We start from the raw sequence: 22,079 nt of genomic DNA on the forward strand, positions 1-22,079 counted from the left end.
TTAATATATGTGATGTTTTTTATATTACTAGGAAATCATCATCCTAGCGTAACTATCTTTAAAAATCTATAGGCAGAAAATGAGATATGGAAGGAAGCAATTCATAAACCGATTAGGAATAAATGAAAATCTGCAACTAATACAAACAGTAAAAGCACACTTTACAGTTTATCACTGGATGCAAGATTTTAGAGAGAGACTCTCAACCACTGAGAAAGACCTGAGAAGACTGAAGACAGCACTAACAAGACTGTTCTTTATTGCACTGAAGCTTCAAAGATGATTGGTTTGGGGTTGTTGTTGATTTTGTTTTATAAACTGTTCAGCAAATAGCTAAAACTGAACAGACTTCAAGTTATCCTTTCATTAGTATCAAGTTATGTGGAGTGCAGGACGAAAAGGGAACTTGAAGGATCTATTTTACTGATCTATACTATGTCCAATATAGCTACACATTCTTTCAATGCGTATAATTTCAATTAACATCGCTAGCTTGTGAAAACCAATCAACTGTTTTGCATGGCTTTTATATATCCTTGGTATTCAAAACCTTGACAGTTCAGCACTTTCTTTACTCCAGACTGTATTTACAATGACAAACAGCAGCATATAGTTATTTAGAGAACACACTCATACTGAAAGAAAGTTTACAGCTTTCAGTTTTGTGGTTTTTTTTTTGCTTTTTTATTTTATTTTATTTTATTTTATTTTAAATCTCTCTCTAGCAGGTTAAGAAAACCCAAAGGCAGCAAGTTTACTTTGCCTTCTAAGACACTACAAGGTTATTTCATTGTGCTTTATATGTTCATGCTCTTCTGAGACTCAGTACAACCCCACCACCCCTTGGTTTAGCTTCATAAAAAAGCTTCACCCCAAACCCAAGGCATACAGCTGACAGTTACTTACCAATAGCTTGAGCAAGGGCTATTACAACTTCCTGGCATGTTGTGACTTCGGTGACCCCACACACAATTCTCTGGACTCCATCCACCCATACCTTGAGCTCCATGGTTCACCAGATCATCCAAGAGCCATGAATGCAACCCAGTCAAGTCATACTTGAAGCTACGCAAGAGATAATGCAAGTCTTCTCTCAGAAGCTAAAAGAGAAAAAAAAAATCCTGGTGTTCATAGAGAGGAATTACCAATTTAAAAAGTGAATAAATTCAGCTTAGCATCTATTGGGTAGAAGAGGTACATGGTCTCATTTCTTTAACCTAATAGCAGGAAACCATTATCTCTTGCTTTGGCAATCTCTACGTATTCTGTTCTTTTAGACTTACCAGAAGTTTCATTACAGTTTATTTCCTAATATATAACAAGTTATGACAAAAAGAGCACCAACAGAAATAGTATCAAATAAACAACTCCAAGATAAATCCATAACAGTTTCCAGTAAGAAGTGCCCTCCTTCCTTTACGTATTGCCTGGATGTCTCAAGGGACTGGTTAGAGACATTTTCATGTGTCAGGTCAGTAATTCCTATCAGGTATAGCAAAACAAGGGGGAAACATCTTTAATTACAGCCATCCTTGAGTGTCCCACCTTGCTCTCCATACAGAAGCAGTTGAGGGTTCCTAGTACCATGTAGAAAACGCTGGAAAACCCAGAAAGGAAAGCAAGTAGGAAGAGATCATTTCTTTCTCTCTAGAGCAAGAAGGGACGATGGGAAAATGCTGCCGAGGTGCTTCCACGCTTGCCAACATTGTGCTGATTCTGTAAATTAGACTTTGGCTTAAACGTTAACCTTGGCTTTTCCACATGCACTGCAATGACACTAAACCAAAAATTAAGTTATACAACATAGTCTATCCAATTCTTGCTTTTGAGTATGGTTCTACTGCCTTCAGTGAAATAACACCGAAGTTGTACCAGTTAATATAGTGAATTAGCTCCCAATCTCACTTAAAAGAAAATTCCCAATATTTGTAAATGGAAAAAAATATTCAGTGCTGCCTTTTTTTTTTGAGAGAGAGACAAAAAATGTCATGGTTCCAAAAATCTTTCTGCACTCAATCAAATGTCTGTGCACAAAAAAAGTTATAAATCTAGGGAACTAAGTTACAACCTAGCAATCAACCATTTGCTCTCTGCTGTCTTTTTTTTTTTTCCAACAGTTAAACCACTCAAGGTTTGTCTAATGACAACATCTAGATAATTGCTGATTTGATCCCTGGAATTTTTGTTCCAGGCTCAGCTCAACTAGGAGCTGCTTTTGTTCTGCTTAAACAGATCCACCTGGATTACAGGTCACAAAAGTTAGTTTCTAGCTGGAACTGCTGAAATGCTGAACTTCAAAAATTTTGAAGTAAAAACTCCAAGTATAACGGTCTATTTAAAAAACAAACAAAACCACCAATACTATTGATTTTTTTTCTTTTAAAAAACTAATAAGATGGTTGCATTATTTAAGCAGATAGAGGAAAAATAAGCCATGATAATACAGTAAAGGAAGTTCATGCAATCAGGTAATCCAATACATGTAAAATGATAAAACTAGAGAAAATATTTTTGAAGAGTTAAGTTCCAGAGAAATGAACAACACAGGAACACAGTAAAAGAAATCTGAAAGTTATTTAGAGAAGATTAGTAAAGACAAGCTGGGTAGGGTTACACAAAAAAAGGGAATCTGATGATGATAGATTTAACAGAACTGCACCTGGAGGCAAATACTTAATACAGATTGTGTTACAGTCTAATCAGAACTGCCTTCTCCTAATGAAGTCAACATCTCTTTCTGCATTAAAAAGATGTGCTAGCATAACCCTCAAGCTACAGCGGAAAGGTTGCTTCCCTTCTGCAGCCATCTACTCCATTCAGTGGCTGACAAGTATCGATGCATTGCCCAGAAGACCTCCTGATCTTCATCTGACAACTTGTGACATTCAGCAGCAGCACACCTCAAACACTGCAAGGGGCAGAGCAGTCACACCACATCAGCAGGACAAGCTTTAGTGGAGAAGCACTAAACGATCCTGCTGTAAAGTGAGCATGCACACCGAAATCCCTGTGCAGAAGTATCCTTTTAGAAAACAAAAGAAACCTAAGTCCAAACGTACAAGTAAAGCTTGATTTCAAATACGCTTGCATAATTAATCAATGGAAAAGTGATAGCTTTTGAGAATACCAGCGTATACAGAAGTTTATTCCTCTGAGACATTAGTGAGCACCCAAAAACCCAAAGAGGTCAATAGTTTAAACAAACATTTTCCCACGTAACATGACATACTTCAAAGAAAATGACTATCTACACAAGTTTGAAAAGCATACAAATACAGGAACTCTTCAGTCAGGTAAGACCATTTTAATGCACCAATTAGCATCTCTAGCAGGAGAAAGTCTTTTATTAGCCTGCAATCCAGCACTGACTGAGAAAACACATAAGAGGCCCCATCAGTGACCTCCACTGTTTATTCCTGGAGAAGCTGTCTTCACAAATAAACAGACCTCACATTCCATGCCCAACTGTAAGGAACTTTATTAATTAACTTAATATCTTGCTGAGAGTTGAACAGTTCAGATTTACTGGCACCAAACAAGCCATCTCCCCATGTGACAACGCACATGTCAGCAAAGAATCTGACAGCTCTAATTGTTTTTCTGTCCGTCAACATCCAAAGTATTATCTCTATTTAGCAAGCCAGCAAGTGCACTTCCCCCCCCAGTCAGCACACACAGCACAGCCTTGCATTCAGTGCAGATCAGTTTTAGTCATCTGTTTTTCTAACATCCACCTTTAAAAAAAAACTGAAGAGTCATCATTTAATAACAAAATATTTGCTGACACTTCCAATTTCCAAAACAACATTCACCAAAGCAGCAAGTAATCTGAACAAAGCATCTTTGAAACAGTCCAAGCTTAGGGAAAATATTCCCATTAGTTTTCTTAAAGGACAAACACTTTTAATGGACTAAAGAGTAATCGTGAAACCATACAAGCAGCTTGCTGTATCACCTTCTGTTGGAAAGATGATTGGGACCAACATGTAGGTCTGAAGGAAAGGAGAGCATGACTCACAGTACTACTGGTATTCTTTCCCAGATCTGTCAGTCACAAAAAGTGGAACGTGAAGAGACTTTAGAAACTTAAAATCTGTGTGCTGAAATCACTAGGCCTCATTATAGTTTCTAAGCAAAGCTAATCTATAAAACAGCAAAAAGACCATCTAGGATTAGTTTGGTTTCTAGGACCATTCAGTAAAGTTTACAGAGAAGTCTGAAAAACAAAATCTTTTGGCCGTATGTGTCTCTCTGCTTCCCAATTATAACTCCATAAAACTTTTTTACTAGCATTTGTTTTTCCTTCTTACATATTCAATTCTTTATCTGATGACAGTTAACTCATGTACTATGAATAGCTTCTTTGCCTTTTCACTGAGGTCTCTTTTGACTGCCCCAAATAATTTTTCAAACTAAAGCTTGTGCCCAAAACATACGTCACACTTTTGCAATAGAGAAGACAAAATAACTCACCTCCAACAGCATACAATTTTTTTCTCTAAAGCAAATGGAAAGGGTGGGGGAAAAAAACACCTCACTTGAGGTTTCACAATACTGTAAGTTCAAAATCAGTTCAACTTACACGTAACTTCTTGTTTTAGCAATGATTAGGAATGGAAAGCTAATTTACTGAGGAGAGGCACACAAGCCAAAGCCTGTCTCTGATCATAGCTTTCCCCTCTCACCCCATCCTTCAGTCACCAGCTTTCTAGTGACAGGCATTTCTGATTGGAACCGAGCATCTGAAATTGGACAACCCTCAGCTACTGCCTCCCCTGCCCCTCTCCCTAGCGGGTACCTTGCCCGCAACCTCCTCAGTCATGTTGTTTGCCGCGCATTAGGCAATTTTTCCCTAAATTCTTCCTTTGTCCTATTTGGCTCAGATCTTGCACTTTCAGACATTTGTTCAGTTTTCTAAGGGAAAGAAAACTCCAGCGTATGTATATATTATACGCACACAACTTGGCTACCTCTTCACAGCTAGTTTACAAACCACAGAAAGGCTCCTACTTCACAGAAGACAGGCAGAACTGAGAAAGTGCAAAGGGCTTTTCTGCTTAAAAAGATTGTCCAAGCAGATGTTTGCCAAACCTATCTATCCTTGATGTAAGTGTTAAGTCATAAGAAACCCTGAGAGCTAAAATTAAGATGTTGATTTCACCTCATTTCTAATCTTTGCAAGGCTCACATCATCTGAAGGCAGCATACTCCTCAAATCAAGGTTAAAATTCTCTTGCAACTGGAATTAACTGCAGATTTTTGACCAAAGCACTTCAGTAAATTTCTGTTCCCCCAATAATCAGCATGCAGCGTACTTAGCAGTGAGGACACATTCATTCACAGTTACTTACAAACAAAAATTGCCTAGAGTTTGACTGCTTCTGCCTTTGTTTCTCATTCTATGCACTTCAGCCAAGTTGTGCTCCTTGCCTTTCACTACGGTGATACCAGATGGGGCTCTGGACAAACAGGGGGCTAGTTCCACCCAGCTTGCTAGGTGGAAGCTGTTGGTAAAAACAGTTAGTACAAACAAGGTTTGACTGGGGAAAAAATAAAAATAAAAATGAATTAAGTACAAAAAGTAAGTTCAGCTACTCAGAAAGAGCTTATAAACATCTAAAAGAGCATGACATTACCCCAGGGTGACCAGGGAGACATTTGGCAGATCCTCCCTCCCATAAAAATTCTGAGCAATAAAGTAACATTTTCCAGATGAATATGACTGCAAATAGATTTGGCTACTGGAAACAAGCTAACTAGCATTTACTAAAAAGCCTCTTCCCTTGGACTGATGAACAAGAAATACCCTACGTGACATGCTGTTTCCCATGAATAAACAGGCAAAACCAAGGAAGGTCCAGGACAAAGTATCAAGTATAAATCCTTTGCACACAAAGGTTTATTAGAAATGAAAAGGTTGTGGGTTTGAAATTAGTGCGCAACTTTCTTGAAAAAGAAAATGTTTATACAGAAGAAGCATCCAATTCTTTTAGTGGGACTAAGAGATTTCCACTTGTGGAGTGTTATGCGTTTGCTATACCAGAAGAGTGCTCAGAGATAATAAGCACTGCTTAAAACAAACAAACCAAAGGTCCCACAACCATGAAGATGACAATGTTGAGAACAAGCTTGAGAGAGAGTTTCAGCAGCAAGGAATTTCCTCACATGAGATTGGCGAAAAGATGGTCTAACACATGACTGCACAAAACAGGCCAAAATCCAGATGCCATGAGTGTTATCCAAGGCACTCTATGCCTATGTATATACACAGTCTGTGACAGGTCCAGACAATGCTGATGTGTGAGGTCATATAAACTCAACTACAAGAGGATGTTTCTAGCAACAATGGGTGCTAGAAATTGTGCCTCCAGATAGCCTAAAAGTCCCCCAAAGTCCAAAAATAATTTTCCCAGACAATTAGAAAAAAACAAACAAATAATTGACTTGCTATCTCAAAAGCCTCAACAGAGCTTGCCTCTTCCCCCCCCCCCCAACCCCAGTCAATGCAAGTCTGAATCCAAGTCTTCACTGTCCCTATTGACCTCTAATGCGTAAACTGAAGGCCATATAAGTATACCAACACTACTCCCAAATTTATTAAGAGGGCATCAGTGCTCTTCCTCCAATATCCTCAGCTAGCTTCATTAAACTTGCTCAAGACCACAAGTAATGAAATGAAGAATCTTTAGATTATCACTTAGCAACGATTTAACTGCAGCACAAAACAGTGTTGAAGCTGTGATACAGGAGATGAGGTAGCTGGAAAGCTTCATGATCACATTTTGCATCTAAAATTCGTGTCTTCATAGAAAACCAAGTTCTAACCCATTGCCGATAATATATATTGATAATTGGAGCAGTAATACTGTCAAAAACACCACTGCCTATAATACCTTGCATCTTGATTTACTATTTTGGAGTAACCCAACTGTATTTCTGAATGTTTTCAGACCATCGCAAAAATGTTTGAAAGAACACAAACCAGCAGGTGAGCTGATTAACCAGATTGCTTATTAAAGATTTTTCTGTTTTGTAACCTTTAAGAACAAAATATTGTTTTTTTTGTTGTTTTTTTTTTTAAACAGTAAGTTTCACACACACTTGACTTTATTCAACTAGAACAACACTAAAATGAACGCTCTCCTTTCCCTAAGATTAGATATTAAAAAAAAAAAATCTACACTCCACATGGATGCAAGGTACAAAAACCCACAGGCATTTTGGAAATAATGACAGAACTCAAGTCAGAGCAGTCAAAATTTCAAAGCAGAAGTCTAAAACTTGAGTTAAGAGCATTATGGTTAGCATATGTGCCAGTAAGTTACAACAACATTCAATACAGCGCTTGCTTGCAGCTCTTGAAATTGATAGGATTTATTTTGATACAACTCAATCACGTTCAAATGGGATTAATCACTAAATCACAACCTTGAATCTGTTTTGGTATTAGGACTGGAGTATAATCTGCAGGTAGTTTTGCATGAAGCACTCCTTTTCCTCACTCTGCATTGCAGCTACTAACAAAATCATCAGTATAAAATAATCACACTCCTGATAGAGATGAAGGCCTGAACAGACACACCATGAAAAAGCTCAGTTTTCACCAAAAGGCCCCAAAAGGATTTGTTTGTTGGTAGCAGCATTGCAGAGGTTAAGACAGTTAGCAGCTGGGATGTATTTTATTCTGTGGCAGACAATATCCTTTTCCAGATATGTTAGCAAAGGAGACTGTACTACTGCATATACATCACATTCTGTGACAAACAGCTCAGAAAAGCCATATGCATTAAGTAAACATCTCGTGATTGACTGTTTCAAGTCAAAAGGCATACACTTACCACACTAATGTCTTCCAAAGCCCTATAAGTGTTTGTTCTTCATTAGCATCAAATATACAGCACATTTGATAAAATGACAACAACTTTATTAATAGCAGCAATGTTAAGTGGAAGTCACGTTTATCCATCTCTTATATGGTCTAAATACCGCGTGGGAGTGAAAGAAAACAAAAAGTAGAGGAACAAGCAAGCCATTTCATTGCAGCAGAGATATTTATATGAAAGCTACAATGAAGTAAGCTGTATTCTCACTTCAAAGCTGCCTTATACCTCTGGATGCTCCAGCTTCAAACAACATAAAATAGGTCACGCTCTCGAGTTGGTTTCAAGGAAGACACTGCCTCACCCATCCACACTTCCCTCTCCCCTTACCATTTGTCTGCAAACACTTAAAGCAAGTTGAGGGTTTGATTGAAGACATTTATGCACAACTGCCAATATTTACCACTGAAGGCAATGAGGTAATGTGCTCCATTTTGGCAAGAACTGGATTAACCCTTGGTTAAAAAAAAAGGTTTAGCCTTTTGTAAGGCTAAATCTTTTCTTTACATTTCAGTCTAGAACACATGCTACATTTGCTATGGTATGTCATTTCACTAAAGCTACCCTGAGTAACAGCTGAGGTGTCAAAGTGAAGTGTTCATTGGACTCCAAATGTGAACTGGGGAAAAATTTCATAAAGCTCAGAATAAAACATGTAGAAACCTTACTACACTTCCCACATTTCAATATGGGTCAAAATATCACATTTTCTTCCACTACATTTTTGGGAAAATTGCATACAAATGAGCCATTTCTCCACTTCAGCGCTTGCACTGATGAATTTTGCTTTGTTGAATTTTTTGCTTTGTTGGGTTAAAAACTGGCTGGATGGCCGGGCCCAAAGAGTTGTGGTGAATGGAGCCAAATCCAGTTGGAGGCCGGTTACTAGTGGAGTCCCCCAGGGCTCAGTGCTGGGGCCGGTCCTCTTTAATATCTTTATCGATGACCTGGACGAGGGGATCGAGTGCACCCTCAGTAAGTTTGCAGATGACACCAAGTTAGGTGCGTGTGTCGATCTGCCCGAGGGAAGGAAGGCTCTGCAGGAGGATCTGGATAGGCTGGACCGATGGGCTGAGGTCAACTGTATGAAGTTCAACAAGGCCAAGTGCCGGGTCCTGCATCTGGGGCGCAACAACCCCAAGCAGTGCTACAGGATGGGAGATGAGTGGTTGGAAAGCTGCCTGGCAGAGAAGGACCTGGGAATACTGGTTGATAGTCGGCTGAATATGAGCCTGCAGTGTGCTCAGGTGGCCAAGAAGGCCAACAGCATCCTGGCTTGTATAAGAAGCAGTGTGGCCAGCAGGGCTAGGGAAGTGATCGTCCCCCTGTACTCGGCTCTGGTGAGGCCGCACCTCCAGTACTGTGTTCAGTTTTGGGCCCCTCGCTACAAGAAGGACATGGAGGTGCTCAAGAGAGTCCAGAGAAGGGCAACGAAGCTGGTGAGGGGTCTGGAGAACAAGTCTTACGAGGAGCGGCTGAGGGAACTGGGGTTGTTCAGCCTGGAGAAGAGGAGGCTCAGGGGAGACCTCATTGCTCTCTATAGGTACCTTAAAGGAGGCTGTAGCAATGTGGGGGTTGGTCTATTCTCCCACGTGCCTGGTGACAGGACGAGGGGGAATGGGCTAAAGTTGCACCAGGGGAGGTTTAGGTTGGGTATTAGGAAGAACTTCTTTACTGAAAGGGTTGTTAGGCATTGGAATGGACTGCCCAGGGAAGTGGTTGAGTCACCATCCCTGGAGGTCTTTAAAAGACGTTTAGATGTAGTCCTTAGTGATATGGTTTAGTGGAGGTCTTGTTAGTGTTAGGCCAGAGGTTGGACTAGGTGATCTTGGAGGTCTCTTCCAACCTAGATGATTCTGTGATTCTGTGATTCTGAATGCAGAAAAAAAGTACACCTTACAATTAAAATATCTATTTAAATTTGAATTAGCTTAAGTTTTATAAGTCAATTAAAAATATGGTTTAAAAGCCAATGTACAACATGACTACTGAAAAGAAATCTTGCTGTAATTACATGCAATTCCTGAAAGAGAAATAAGGGAGGCATTTTCAACTTAATCAACAAAACAACTCTTTAAGAAGACGGTAATCTCAAAGCTTTATTCAGAGATGTTAACTTATTCATTAACCATTACCTACAAAAATTTCAAGTAACTCTCCTGGCAACCTGGAAGCCAGACAGAGCATATTTCTGCAAAGACTCCTTACATAGCTAGGACAATTAAGGGCAGGGAGGGAGATGAAGGAGGGAGTCCCTTTCTGAAAATTTATACTTAGCTATGCTTATTTCTGTATTTCCCCAAACTCAAAAACTTCTTTGCTTCTTCTGTTCTTTATAGGACTCAGCTTATCACTTATATATTTCTCCTCTCCAATCAACTGTGAGTTTGGGTAATTTTATTTATTAGGGCAAAATCTGAGGTAATCCTAGTATATACAGCAATAGCTTATGGACTAAAATCCTTTTAACTGCATTGACTTAATTTCCCTAGTCCTCTCAGTGTTGTGGTGGTGGTACAGCCAGCTCCAGGCCATCTACATGGCTTTGGCCAACTGACCACGCTGTCTCAAAACAGCTAAAGAACTGTAATGTTACCTCAGGATGCGAGTACACTTGCATAGCTCATCTCTGTTCAGTTGATTTTAGGGAAACCGTTACAAGCTTCATACCTTCTAAACCATTAATTCTCTGTAAATTTGTCTAACACTGACTTAGAGGCCCAAAGCTCACCAGGAAGGGCAAGAAGTGTAGAGACGAGTAACACCACTACATATGCTTCCCTTTGAGAAGCAGTCCTACAAAGATCACGTACAGTATTCATAGCTGTTCACGAACCTGACACATAGCTGTTCAGGAAAGACAAGAGTCTATGCCAAAAAATTTACAGCAACTAAACAAAAGCCACAAATTGTTATGCCAAGAGAAAATGGATGTTAGTTCAATGTAGCAGGAAAGTGATATTTTCACATTCCTTTTCTTACCTTCCTTCTCTGTTGCAAGAATTTGCAAGCCAGCACCACTCTCCATTTATCACTTCTCTGCCATATTTTTAAATACTGCCAACATTTTGTCTCTTCTTTCTAAAATACAGCCTTACATTATAGGCCATGCAGCTACAGGCTTTCTTTTCACATTTTAAAGACTGTGTATTCCTTCTCTCTGCCCCCTCGGCGAACTCATCTTGTCCATTTACACATTTGCCCAGAATGATGTCAGGACAGTTTTCTGTAGTCAGCAGACTTGGCAAAAGCAGGGAGTGTGAAGTAGCTCTCCTCTTCTTCTAGTACTGCAATCTACTTATTTTCATTCAGGAAACCCTTCCAAACTTTTCTCCACCCTTCTTGTTTCTCATACTATTTCCAAGTGAAGCGTACTTTGCTTCATAGTTCATTTGCAAGACGTGTCTTAAACACTCACATAAAAGAGAAACTTCATCAAATTACTGGCTGAATCTCCTCATTATGATCCTTCAAATTCTCCCTTAACCTAATTCTCCCCAGTTCCTGCCAAAACACAAAGGAGCAACAAGTGGTGGTGACCCCACTGCTTTTCATTCTAACCCATCTTTTATTCTACTCCTCCCCGTGGATTCCTGGTGTGCCTACGCACACCGTGGTTGTACTTTCTGGTAGGACAAGACAAACAGTGATTTGCCTGCAGAGCTTCTGGAAAGCAGTCAGAAGACTGGCAACTCAGTCTCGCCTTTTGGGAATACACTTGTCCCACCAGAAGGAATTTTATCATCATTCCTCCTGCTATGGTGAATCTTCACCATGCGTGTCTGAATTTAATTATGAAATGCCTTGGATGCCAGGCACTGGGACTGAGGAACATCCAGAACTTGAAAAACAACAGTTCAAGTTAAACAAAACAGCAGTGACAAGAGCTGAAGTGCTTGTGTACTTTGGCTTCCTAAGCATCAGAAGTGCAAAGTCTAGTTTGCTTTTATTTTCTGAAGCAAAGAAAATATGTAAATCAGAAGATCCAAACAGCCCATTTTGAATTTCCACTTCTCTTTCTTACAAAACTTCAAACATTGTACCAACTTCTGTGGGTAAACATTCTGTGGTTTGGACATCTTTAGCATAGTTTTCTTTTTATTTTTTATGTGCAAAATAGAAAGAGAGCATGAATCAGTTTTGCATTATAAGTATATAATGTATGTCAGCTTTAAAAAAAAAAGTTCAAGTCTCTGGGACATCTAACAGCATTACTGTAAAGGTGACAATAAGGTCCTATGGCTAATGGGAATTAACTTAAGATTATTCACGTGCTTCATGTTTCTGTTGTATGAGTTCAAGGGACTTCAATTTCCAGGAAGTGCTGAGGCCTCAGCCTCTGTAATTTCAATCACTTCAAACACATCAAATTAAGCGGCCCAAAACAGATGTACTCCACTGACTTGAAATTTTAATCCCATTTGCTAAGTTCTCCTCCTTCTGTTTTTATTTGCTTAAAGTTTTCACTCCATATTTTCATTCCAAGGGCAAACCAATCTTTGTGTTAATTATTTTCGTTGAGTGAACTTCAAGTTTTTCAAGGAGCCTCCTACAATTTAGTCATCTAAAGAACCCTCCCCTCCTGCTTTGTTCTCTTTTCCTCATCTCAATTATAGAAACAGCTTCCAGTTTCACCATACCTCCTCACAAAACGACTGCAATACAAAGAACAGGCCCTAGAACCAATGTTGATTTAAGCCTTCATCATCCTCTCCCTTTTCCTGCAACCTTCCCCCTTCTTTTCTTCTCTTTTTTTTCTCCTTTTACTGTATTATTGTATAAACAATGCAGCCGTTGGCATGGACAGAGGTGACCAACCTCCACAATAGCAGAATAAAGTAATATAATATTTGAAAACATGTCCTGCAGCCTGATAGAGGTACAGGCAACATGTGGTCATTATGATTAACTCTACACTGAAGCCTACTGTATGCTATATGTGGAACATATCAGAAAGGTTACAACAGTTGTAATAGTTATCTGGTAGAAACAAAATATGACAAATTGGGTACCGTAACAGAATTTGCAGAGGCAGTTCACTGCATTTCACAATCGTGCTTCTTGGTATATCTGTATCCACTCAAAACCAGGAGAACTTGATTCCTCAAATCTTTATCAATTTAGAGTGGAATGCTCTCATGTAAGTAGTACGTTGTGCACAAAAAGGTATCCCAGTTTAAGTCCCTTGAAGAGGTACTACCCTTCAGAAACAGCTGTGTTCTGCAGAGATACAGCTGCATGTCTCTGAAGGGAAGGCACTGGAAGAGGCAGGCCTGCAAGGCAGATCCCAGCCTGTCCCTGAACCCCTGGAAGACACTCTCAAGTATGCTGTCCACAGTCTGCATACTGATATTGGTAAGAGAATAACAGATTCCCCGACCTACAGGTCACAGTAAGATTACCTTTAGTGTTTTCACCATAACCTGAATTCAAGTGCAATTCCGTCTTTGGCAAACTGACCAGCTTAAACTTTGTCCTGGCGCCATTGCTATCATTGCCTAACAATTCTCAAGCACTTAAAAATCTGTGTGTATGCAACCAGCATAATCAATAATAGTAGCAGTCTGGATTTTTCTGTAAAATAAGGTCATGCTGCACACGGATTGCAAGAAGGAAAGTACAATCAAAACTTTCAATTCTTATTTTCATTCCCAGCCAATTTCTGTCTAGAGAGGAAGCAGTTGCTTTCACTGCAACATCTACATCTTTTGTAGGTGGTCAAATCTGTTGCCCCTTATGTCCGCCCCAGGGAATAAAGAAAAATTCTGTGCATGGAAACTTAGGAGTTTCCAACCCTCTACGTGGGAGTAGTCCACAGAAGGGAAAGCCTTTAATTAAAAACAACTTTGAAGCTGAAGCCGTCCTTGTTCAATTATTCACAGTCCTCGTGCTTATAAAAGCTCACTGGGATCCTAAATACAGTAAAAGTTGAAACATTTAGACAGGACTAACAAAACTTCAGAGCTTTCAAATTCAGTAAGATGCTTGCTTTAGTATTGCTTTAATAACTAGGTATATCCAGGCAGTACAATACTTCCAAGCTATTACTGAAATCTGTGCTTCCAAAACATTAATGCAAATCAACTATTGCATCAAGCTATACTCATACAATCTCATGCCTGTTGCCAGAGAAATAAAAAGGCTAGAGAATAGTATCACTATCTGAATTCCACAGCTAGGCCTGGGGTCATACTGTTTCCATGCGCAGTCACCATGTGGTATATCCTGCGCTTTGCTGACAAGAGGCTTCTGAATCCTAAACAAACAATATTGTAATCCACTTTCAGCTGCACAATAACTGCTGCACTCTGTCAAAACATACTCTGAAGTATAAACACACTAAGAAAACCTGCAGGAAAAGAGATCAGATACCAGCCTTGCTTGAGTCCTCATGCTTTCTTCCACATGCCATCACCCCTCAAACATTAAGTTATAAATACAAAAGCAAATGGGGGTATGTGCTCTCAACTTTGAATCAAAACACAAATACACTGCTGCATGATCACTTTTAAATATATTATTTAGAATAACATTGTCAGAACAGATATCTGTGCAGCACATTTTCAAGCTTGAAATGAAACTGAAGTTGATAGTACTTCAGCTTCCAGAACAGATGTGAAAGCTTCACAAAGCAGTACTGAAGACAGAAAGGAATGACAAAACTGGAAGCAACTCTACAGGGCTATCTATATTCTCTGGTAAAGACAGGCCAAGAGCAAGACTTCTTTATAGACACACTAGACACTGCTACACAATTTCTGGGCTCCCAGAACAGACTTCGTTAACACCTGAAGGCCAGAGCTCTACACAGCATAGCAAAAGGAGGGAGGTAAATATTGAGGGATAGTCACCGTGTCAGAGCGCCAAACACCCCAGAGATGGATGTGCTTGCCAACACATCTCTCTTGCATTTAGTCCCCTCAGTCAGGTTTGGTGAGGTGGGAAGCTGCTCTACATAAAACAGATTCACAGCTCGAAGCCTTTCTCAAGGACCCTAGATTTAAATATTGGACCCAAGGATGAGGAAGAGTTGCTTAGACAGGGTTCTAGTTCTAGACTTTCCTTTGTTTGAAGTGCCTCAAACCCCATCTTTCACTTTAGGTAAGTATCTATATTAGATGAAAGCATGTCTTACTCCTCTTGTCGAGTTGTTATGAAGCCAAATAAGTAATGTACCTGAGACTGCAGAAGAAGCAAGAAGGATTTCAATTCTATAAGCCTCGTAATTAAAGGCATTGTCATGGTATGGAACAATTTTCAGTTCTTAGTACTGCTTACACAGTTTGGAAAAAAAATCCTTTCATATAAATGCATACACAGTCCTGGCAGCAAAGATTACAAGTTACAGAAGCTAACAGCATACACTTGCCAAAGCACAGGGAGCAAAGCATATGTCAGGGCCTCCAGTACAGTATCACTAGGTGAACAGAGTGTGAAACAAAAAAGTCATCTCTTTAAAACACATTAGAAGACCAACAGTGACTAAAACAGGACCAGATGTATATCCCTACATGAGCTACTCAGTAATAGAAGAAAAAAAAAAGCTTATATTTAACTTTATATAAAAAAATCCAGCCATTTAACATTCTGAAAGCACTAACCTAGGGGAGGAAAGGGAACCTGAAGACAGACACATATTTGCATTAAAATTGAAAAGCTAATTCATTGACAATCTTTTATATCTTCAGTTTTTCAATATACCTCAGGGACAGCAAGTTTTGAAGAAACCACACTCCAAAGCAAAACAGCACATCACCTACATTTTAGGATACACTTGAGAAGTGCTGGATCATCTAGGCAGTTCCCAGAAGTTTCCTTCACCATAAATTGCTCTAATTTTTACTTGACTGTCAACATATAGGGGTTGGTTAATATAAACATGTACATATTAACCGGGGAGTTAAACAGTCAATCTTTCTTACCTGAAGCAACTTTTTAAGTCACAAATCAAGTAAGATTGAATGTACAAATAATCACCAAAAATGGTTACTAAAATCTGACTTCCATATCCAAGGAGCAGTCAGAACAGCTAAACCATCGGTCCTGTTATACTAACAGATAACTCTTAAGATTTCTTGCTTCTGCTGATACTTCTTGCGATGTTGCAAGATAAGAGGACAAGTATCTCCTGGCACAACAGTGCAGGACAATATAATTGGTAGATAGTGTTCAGACACCAGAGATTTTTTATATATTTTTTTTATTTTTAGAATTGCTTGCAGAGGTCAAGTTGCCCTTTATGAAATGGTACTTCACCTTGAAGCCCAACCCTAGTTATCTAATCTATGGTTAGTTTTAACCTTGAAGTTGTCTCAGAGAGAGAAGTGCCAAGGATGTTGCCTTGGCCCACACACAGTGGTAGAAAGCACTCATTGTCTCAAAGGGTGGAGCCTACCACAGGACAATGTTATTTCCACACTCCCTGAAAGACAAATGGATTCACCCTAAAACTTTTGAAATAGTACAACATGCAGAACTTTCTGTTAACAAAGAACTTAAGAGATCTGCACAAAACTTCCTTAGCCCACTTATATGCTGTGGCATTAGTGCCAGCTCACTGCAAAAACACGTGGAAAGAGGCTACAACTGCAGCAATGAAATTGCAGACAATGTCAGGCACTGGGATCCTTAAATTGGGCTAGGGCAACACCTGAGCAGAGAGTATAGAAGTCAGGCTACAGTCTCAATATTTAGCTAGTGTTGGAACTCAAAAGACCCCAGACCCCACACTCCAGATCCCCTGCGCAACTCCTGAGAGAACACAAAAATCAACTAACAGGCTGTAAGGACTGATTATGCTCAGCTATTTGCTCATTGCAGCAAGAGAAAGCTAAACACAAAGTGAAGCATTAAAAAACAAACAAAACAAAACAAAACAAACAAACAAAATGTAAAGCTTAATTAAGCACAGGAAACTAACTCAATTCAAATTCAGTTTAGCATAAATCACTGCCAATGGAGTTTATCATTTAAACTGTTGAACAAGCACAACCCTCCTCTCACTTAATAGAGGAATCAGTCCAAGTAGGCAAAAAGTCAGATGTCAGCTAGTGCAGAGGGTGCAATGAAGTACTGAGAAACAAGAAAGTTTTGTTAAATAGTGAAATGAACATCCTGAAAGCCAAACAGAACTGCTAAGGGAGCACTGCAGCAGTTAAATCCTAGCTTGGAACCAGAGAATTCAGCATCAAAACCACTGGCACAAGCATATCAAGACATATGCACAGCTTAACCTACAGAGTACCTCTGTGGTTTCATACAAAAAGGCAGGTGGCAGTTATAGAAAATCTTAAGAACTGTTGATACTTTATTTTATTAAAAAAAAAAAACACATCTCGTGCATTCCCACAGACTTTCATGTTAGTGGATACCCCATCCAATTGGCTAATAAACACGTCACCTCAATATTCCTAAATTTTTGTGCAAACTTGGCAGCTAAAGTGTTTATGACATACCTGTGAAAAGGTTATGACAATGTATGCACATGCCTTTGTATCCCTTTAACTCCCTGCACAGGGATTTACTGCAGCTCATGAGCATATTTTACATAAGAGCTATGCATATCTCAGATACGAGCTAGGAGGGGGAAAAAAAACTTGCTAGAAAGGAAAAGGAATGGAAATAAGGGAAAGAATTACCAAGACTTAACCAGAATCACAAAATCCAAGTCTATTTGACTCACTGCACATTGGGGTTTTTGTTTGTGGGCTGTCATCCCCCCTCCGTCCCATTACTCTTCAGTTCTTTTTATGAAACTGAATTTCATTACATTTGGTTTCATATGTCAGAATGGTGTGAATTCAATTTAGAATCACTGACTTATGTTTACAGTAAACCACTTGTGATAGACTATGAAATGCAGGTCCCTTTCCATGCAGTTTTAGAAGCTCTTTGTCTTTACGTACAAAGCACTTTCAGAACATGTTACTGGCACTGAGGAAGGAAAGAAGGTGGTGACTTCACTAATTCTGTATCTATTTTTGATACATATTTTGAGATTCCACTGTAGAACTACATTACCACCTGTATTTTCTAGATAAAGTTCTCTTTCCAGTTCAACCATAAATTTTGCACCAACTGCATGTAAGATAAGATATGTAATAGCCACTATGGAACTGAAAATGAGAATTTTCATATATTATGGACATAAATCTATGTTTTCCCCTATTGCAGACCACAAGCCATAAGGTGGAAACTACTGCTACTTGCTACCTTTTTTTTTTTTTCCCAAGGGGTTCACTGCACTCACATTTAATTTTCATATTTTTCAGAGCTATGTTTCAGGGATGAAACTATAATGTACTTCAGCTCCAAAGACAAAAATATGTCAAGTACTACCGTTAATCTTTGATGAAAGAAATATTTTTGTTTAAAAAATAAAAGGTTTTATTTGGAAGTTAGAAATTATTAACTATCCTAGAACATGGGAGTGAGAGAACTGAGCACTCCAACCAGCACTCAGAGAGTTTTGAATACAAAGGACAGCATGGCGATTCAAAATGGACATTAGGAAAAACTTCTTTCAAGGACGGTAGGGCAGCTCTGGAGCCATCAGGCTACCCAGGCTGGTTGTGAAAACTTCCAGCCTTGTAGGTTTTCAAGACTCGGCTAGACCAAATCCACAGGTGCATCACTAACATATGACATAGTGGAAAGTAATCTACAGTGCTTTAGGCATGGACTGCTACATTAGTTTCAGCAACAGAAGGATGAGCAATGTGTTAAACTTAATAGGGCTCACATACTGATGTCACAAAAGCTTTACAGGTTTAAAGAGGGCATGAGTAGGGAACCAAGCCCACACCACAAGCTTAAACTAAGAGCCATAGATAATATATCTAATGGTTCTCGTATTCACTTATATGCCATGACTTTAATTTCAAAGAAAGGGATGGAGAGTGCAGTTGTGGAGGGGAGATGTAGCACAGGCCACACATGCTGCACAATTTTTACAGCTAGCTGGAAAACAAGCCACTGCCTGCATCATTCCCCAATCCCCAAACCAGACAATTGCTATTACTTTTCCAAGAGCTCTGATCTGAAAGAATACAAAAACCAAAAATAAAAAAATCGCATCACTGGTTACACTGAAATGCCAAGGACATATCAATCGCTACACTAGGTTGTTTGAATAAAGCCTTTGTTTCTATACTTAAAGTCTAGCAAGCTTCTTCAATCTATTTTAGATAGACTTGGAAATACTCAAAGATTGGAAATAAGTGTCATCTTTACATTTACAGGACCCTCAACAGAACACCAAATTTCAGCTTCCTGACTGTATCTATTTCAGATGCAAGTCTTTCCATGTTTGTATAATTATTTGACCAGAGCTAATAAAGCAATTTATTTGTTTGAGTTACAGGAAGTGCACTACCAGAATTTTCTCTTCAAGTACTATTACAGCTATCTGATCCTGTCTGAGCCTGTTGAAATCAAATGCATTTCTGAAGTCTTAAGTTTCTAAAGCAAGTTATGTACATGAGAAGAACATTGTTTTCAGAGAAAAAAATGCTGACCAACCCACAAATGAACACCGCCATACAGTTACTATTCTTCCCATTTATTGAAAACCCTGTTCATCTGCAGTCATTAATTATTTATCTTCCTGTTTGGATAAATGCGTTTCTAGAAATATCACTTCCCGAATAACCTCTATCTTTTTCCTGGCATAGGGAAGATGAATGGGCATACACATAGCAGCTATTTTTTATTGACTTTTTTCACCACTTGTATCAAAAGCAGTATGAATAAAATTAAGCATGTATCATCCTAGCATGCTCCAGAATAAGATAGCTATCTTTTTACTAATAACAGCAAACTACTGGCATTATTACTGAATTAGTATAACAGTTTTGGAGTTTGCACTCTGCAAGTAAGGTTCTTGGATATCACAATAGAACACATTCATGTATAAATACAACTCTCCGTGCCCCAGGGTTTTGCAACAGGAACACTAAAAACGGGGGTGAAGGGTAGTCCTATGCTAAAATGCTATTATACACAGTCTTTTAAACCATGTCATTTTTGAACAGTAACAGGAAAAAAAAGATGTTTGTATTCTCTCTTTACACCTCCCTTGGTAGACAATTTGAAAAGGCTGGAGATAAATGTATCTTAAAATTCACTTACCTTCTCTTAGAATATTTACTTGGATTTAGCTCTTTGTCTACCATTAGAGTCATCAGTCACTGTCGGCTTGGCACAGAGTTAATTTGCTAGTACAATTTCCACTGGAAAAGCCGCAGTCTTAACAGGTGTTTCTACAGTTACTGGTACTGATGTGCAGAGCAGCAACCTTCACACAAATAAATAATGGAGTGCAACCAGCAGCCTGGGCACCGGCACTGGGGATTCTCCATGCATCAGGGGCTGTTTCCTTCCTCTGCCCATGCAGAACCAATTTGTATTTCTGTGCGTGGAAAGAGCACTGGAAAGATGAATCTGTTCAAGCCATTCTTTGGATTTCCTCATTCCCTTAGACATTACTTCCCAATGTTTACCGAATAATCTATTAAGACAAATGTGGTTTACAAGATCTTATTTTCCACTCATGAAAACAAAGACAAGGCCCCAAGCCTAAGGAGGCTTGAACACATGCTTAGCTTTGTACATACTAATGGTTTCATAAGAAAATTAATCAAACACATAGTGCCTCTTGAGAGCAAGTATCTGACAAGAAACATCTTCAAAAATATAACCTTTCTCCAAACTGGAGAAGAACTAAATCAAAATTATAATCCTCCCAAACTATGTTCTGACTTCAGATCAAGTAATTATGCTAAAACTACATAGTTTTCCTTAATAAACTACTGAAAGTGCACAAGTACATATATCACTCCTTTGCCAACATCATGGTTTAAGACATCTTTATCCAGGAAAACAAGGATGAGGATCTCCCATGCCCCAAGAAATGGTGCTAATCGTCAGGCTACAAGATAGAAGAAAACAGTTCCAGACACCCTCTCACTTCATGCACACAGCTAAGAGTTTGACTGCTGTGGAGACTTGAACCCAAGGAATCTCTCAAAGAAACAGTCAAATAAAGAAGCAAGCTGTCTCAGTGTACCAAATTGAGGAGATTCAGGTTAGAAAATCCTGTAGGCTGGCTGTGGCAGAAATGTCGATTCAAATGCCTTCTGGTAAGGGAGAGGCTTGAACCTTATTTAGAAGTGTGCTGATTTATTAGAGTATAATGCAATGACTTCTGGCAGTCTAACCCTTCACTTCACCTTCCTTACTAATAATCTAAATTGATGGGAAAGCCTGTGGATCAAACAAAAAATTGAAAAGTTAGGTTTTGTTCACAAAAGCAGTAGAGGAAAAAAAACCACACTAACTCTTTTTTCCTCATTTCAGAAAGAACTTTGCTGTTGAACTGGAAAAGACCACTCTGACAATAATTCCTCCCCAGCACCAAGCCCTATACAACCACGGAATATTTGCTTTTAGAAGAAATCTGGAATCTTAACTTTTTGTTTGAAAGCACACGGGCTTTTAGTCTGTGTGTGTTAGTTATAGAATTCAAAGAGATGCTTTGTCCAAAGTATAATAATCCTGTTACAAATGACAGGTGTCAGACTTATCAGCTCTGTGACAAGAGGTGTGGTTCTACAGCTTCCTGAAGAAGCTTTAAGACATCAATTAGAAATCATTTCAGACTTTTGAAAGGTTATATAAATAGAATTTAAAATTAAAAGCACAAAGCTAGACTTACAAGTGGAGTGAAAAAGGCATCCATGTTTCTCTCCCTATTAAGTGATGAATTATCTGTTTAACTTGAAGATAATAGTGAGATTTATGCAGATTTGACTAATGGGATGGACTCCATTCGAATGCTATTTTTTCTTCTTCATGATATCAATTTACTAAACCCTTTACACACCTCAATTCAAAGGTAAACTTGGTTTCCTTAAAGCCTAGAATTTTTAAACTTTCTGAAGCTATCTTCTGTAGGAAGCAATATGCAGAATTGCTGATCTTTAATGGAAAAGAAGATAGAAGATTATATCAGACTGACATACCTCCAAAAGTAACATTTCTTTCTTGCCAGAGAAATGACTAATGTGCATTGCAATTAGTGCAAAAATTAATACTATGTTTGCATTTGCCAGCTGGGAAAACTACATTTTCAGTAATTGCTGTGCAAACATCAAGTGGAAAAACTGTTGTTAGCTCAAAGTTGTAAAGAGTAGTATGCAC

The 22,079-nt window shown here is 38.9% G+C and overlaps 1 protein-coding gene across 7 annotated transcripts in view; it reads right to left on the reverse strand.

The window, feature by feature from the left end:
- RASSF8 (Ras association domain family member 8) overlaps positions 1-22,079 on the reverse strand; it is an 88,115-nt gene that overhangs the window by 14,865 nt on the left and 51,171 nt on the right. For 5 of the 7 annotated variants that reach the window (XM_035540831.2, XM_035540833.2, XM_035540834.2 and 2 more), the window contains one exon: positions 907-1,100. In XM_035540831.2, coding sequence (XP_035396724.1) covers positions 907-1,009 — 103 coding nt within the window. In that variant the 5' untranslated portion in view covers positions 1,010-1,100. Of the gene's footprint in view, positions 1-906; positions 1,101-1,545; positions 1,717-20,009; positions 20,220-22,079 lie in introns of those variants that run through there. The other 2 variants (XM_035540835.2, XM_035540836.2) reach the window with 2 other exon arrangements.

The sequence above is a fragment of the Cygnus atratus genome, chromosome 1 (genome assembly GCF_013377495.2).
Source record: "Cygnus atratus isolate AKBS03 ecotype Queensland, Australia chromosome 1, CAtr_DNAZoo_HiC_assembly, whole genome shotgun sequence".
NCBI lineage: Eukaryota > Metazoa > Chordata > Aves > Anseriformes > Anatidae > Cygnus > Cygnus atratus.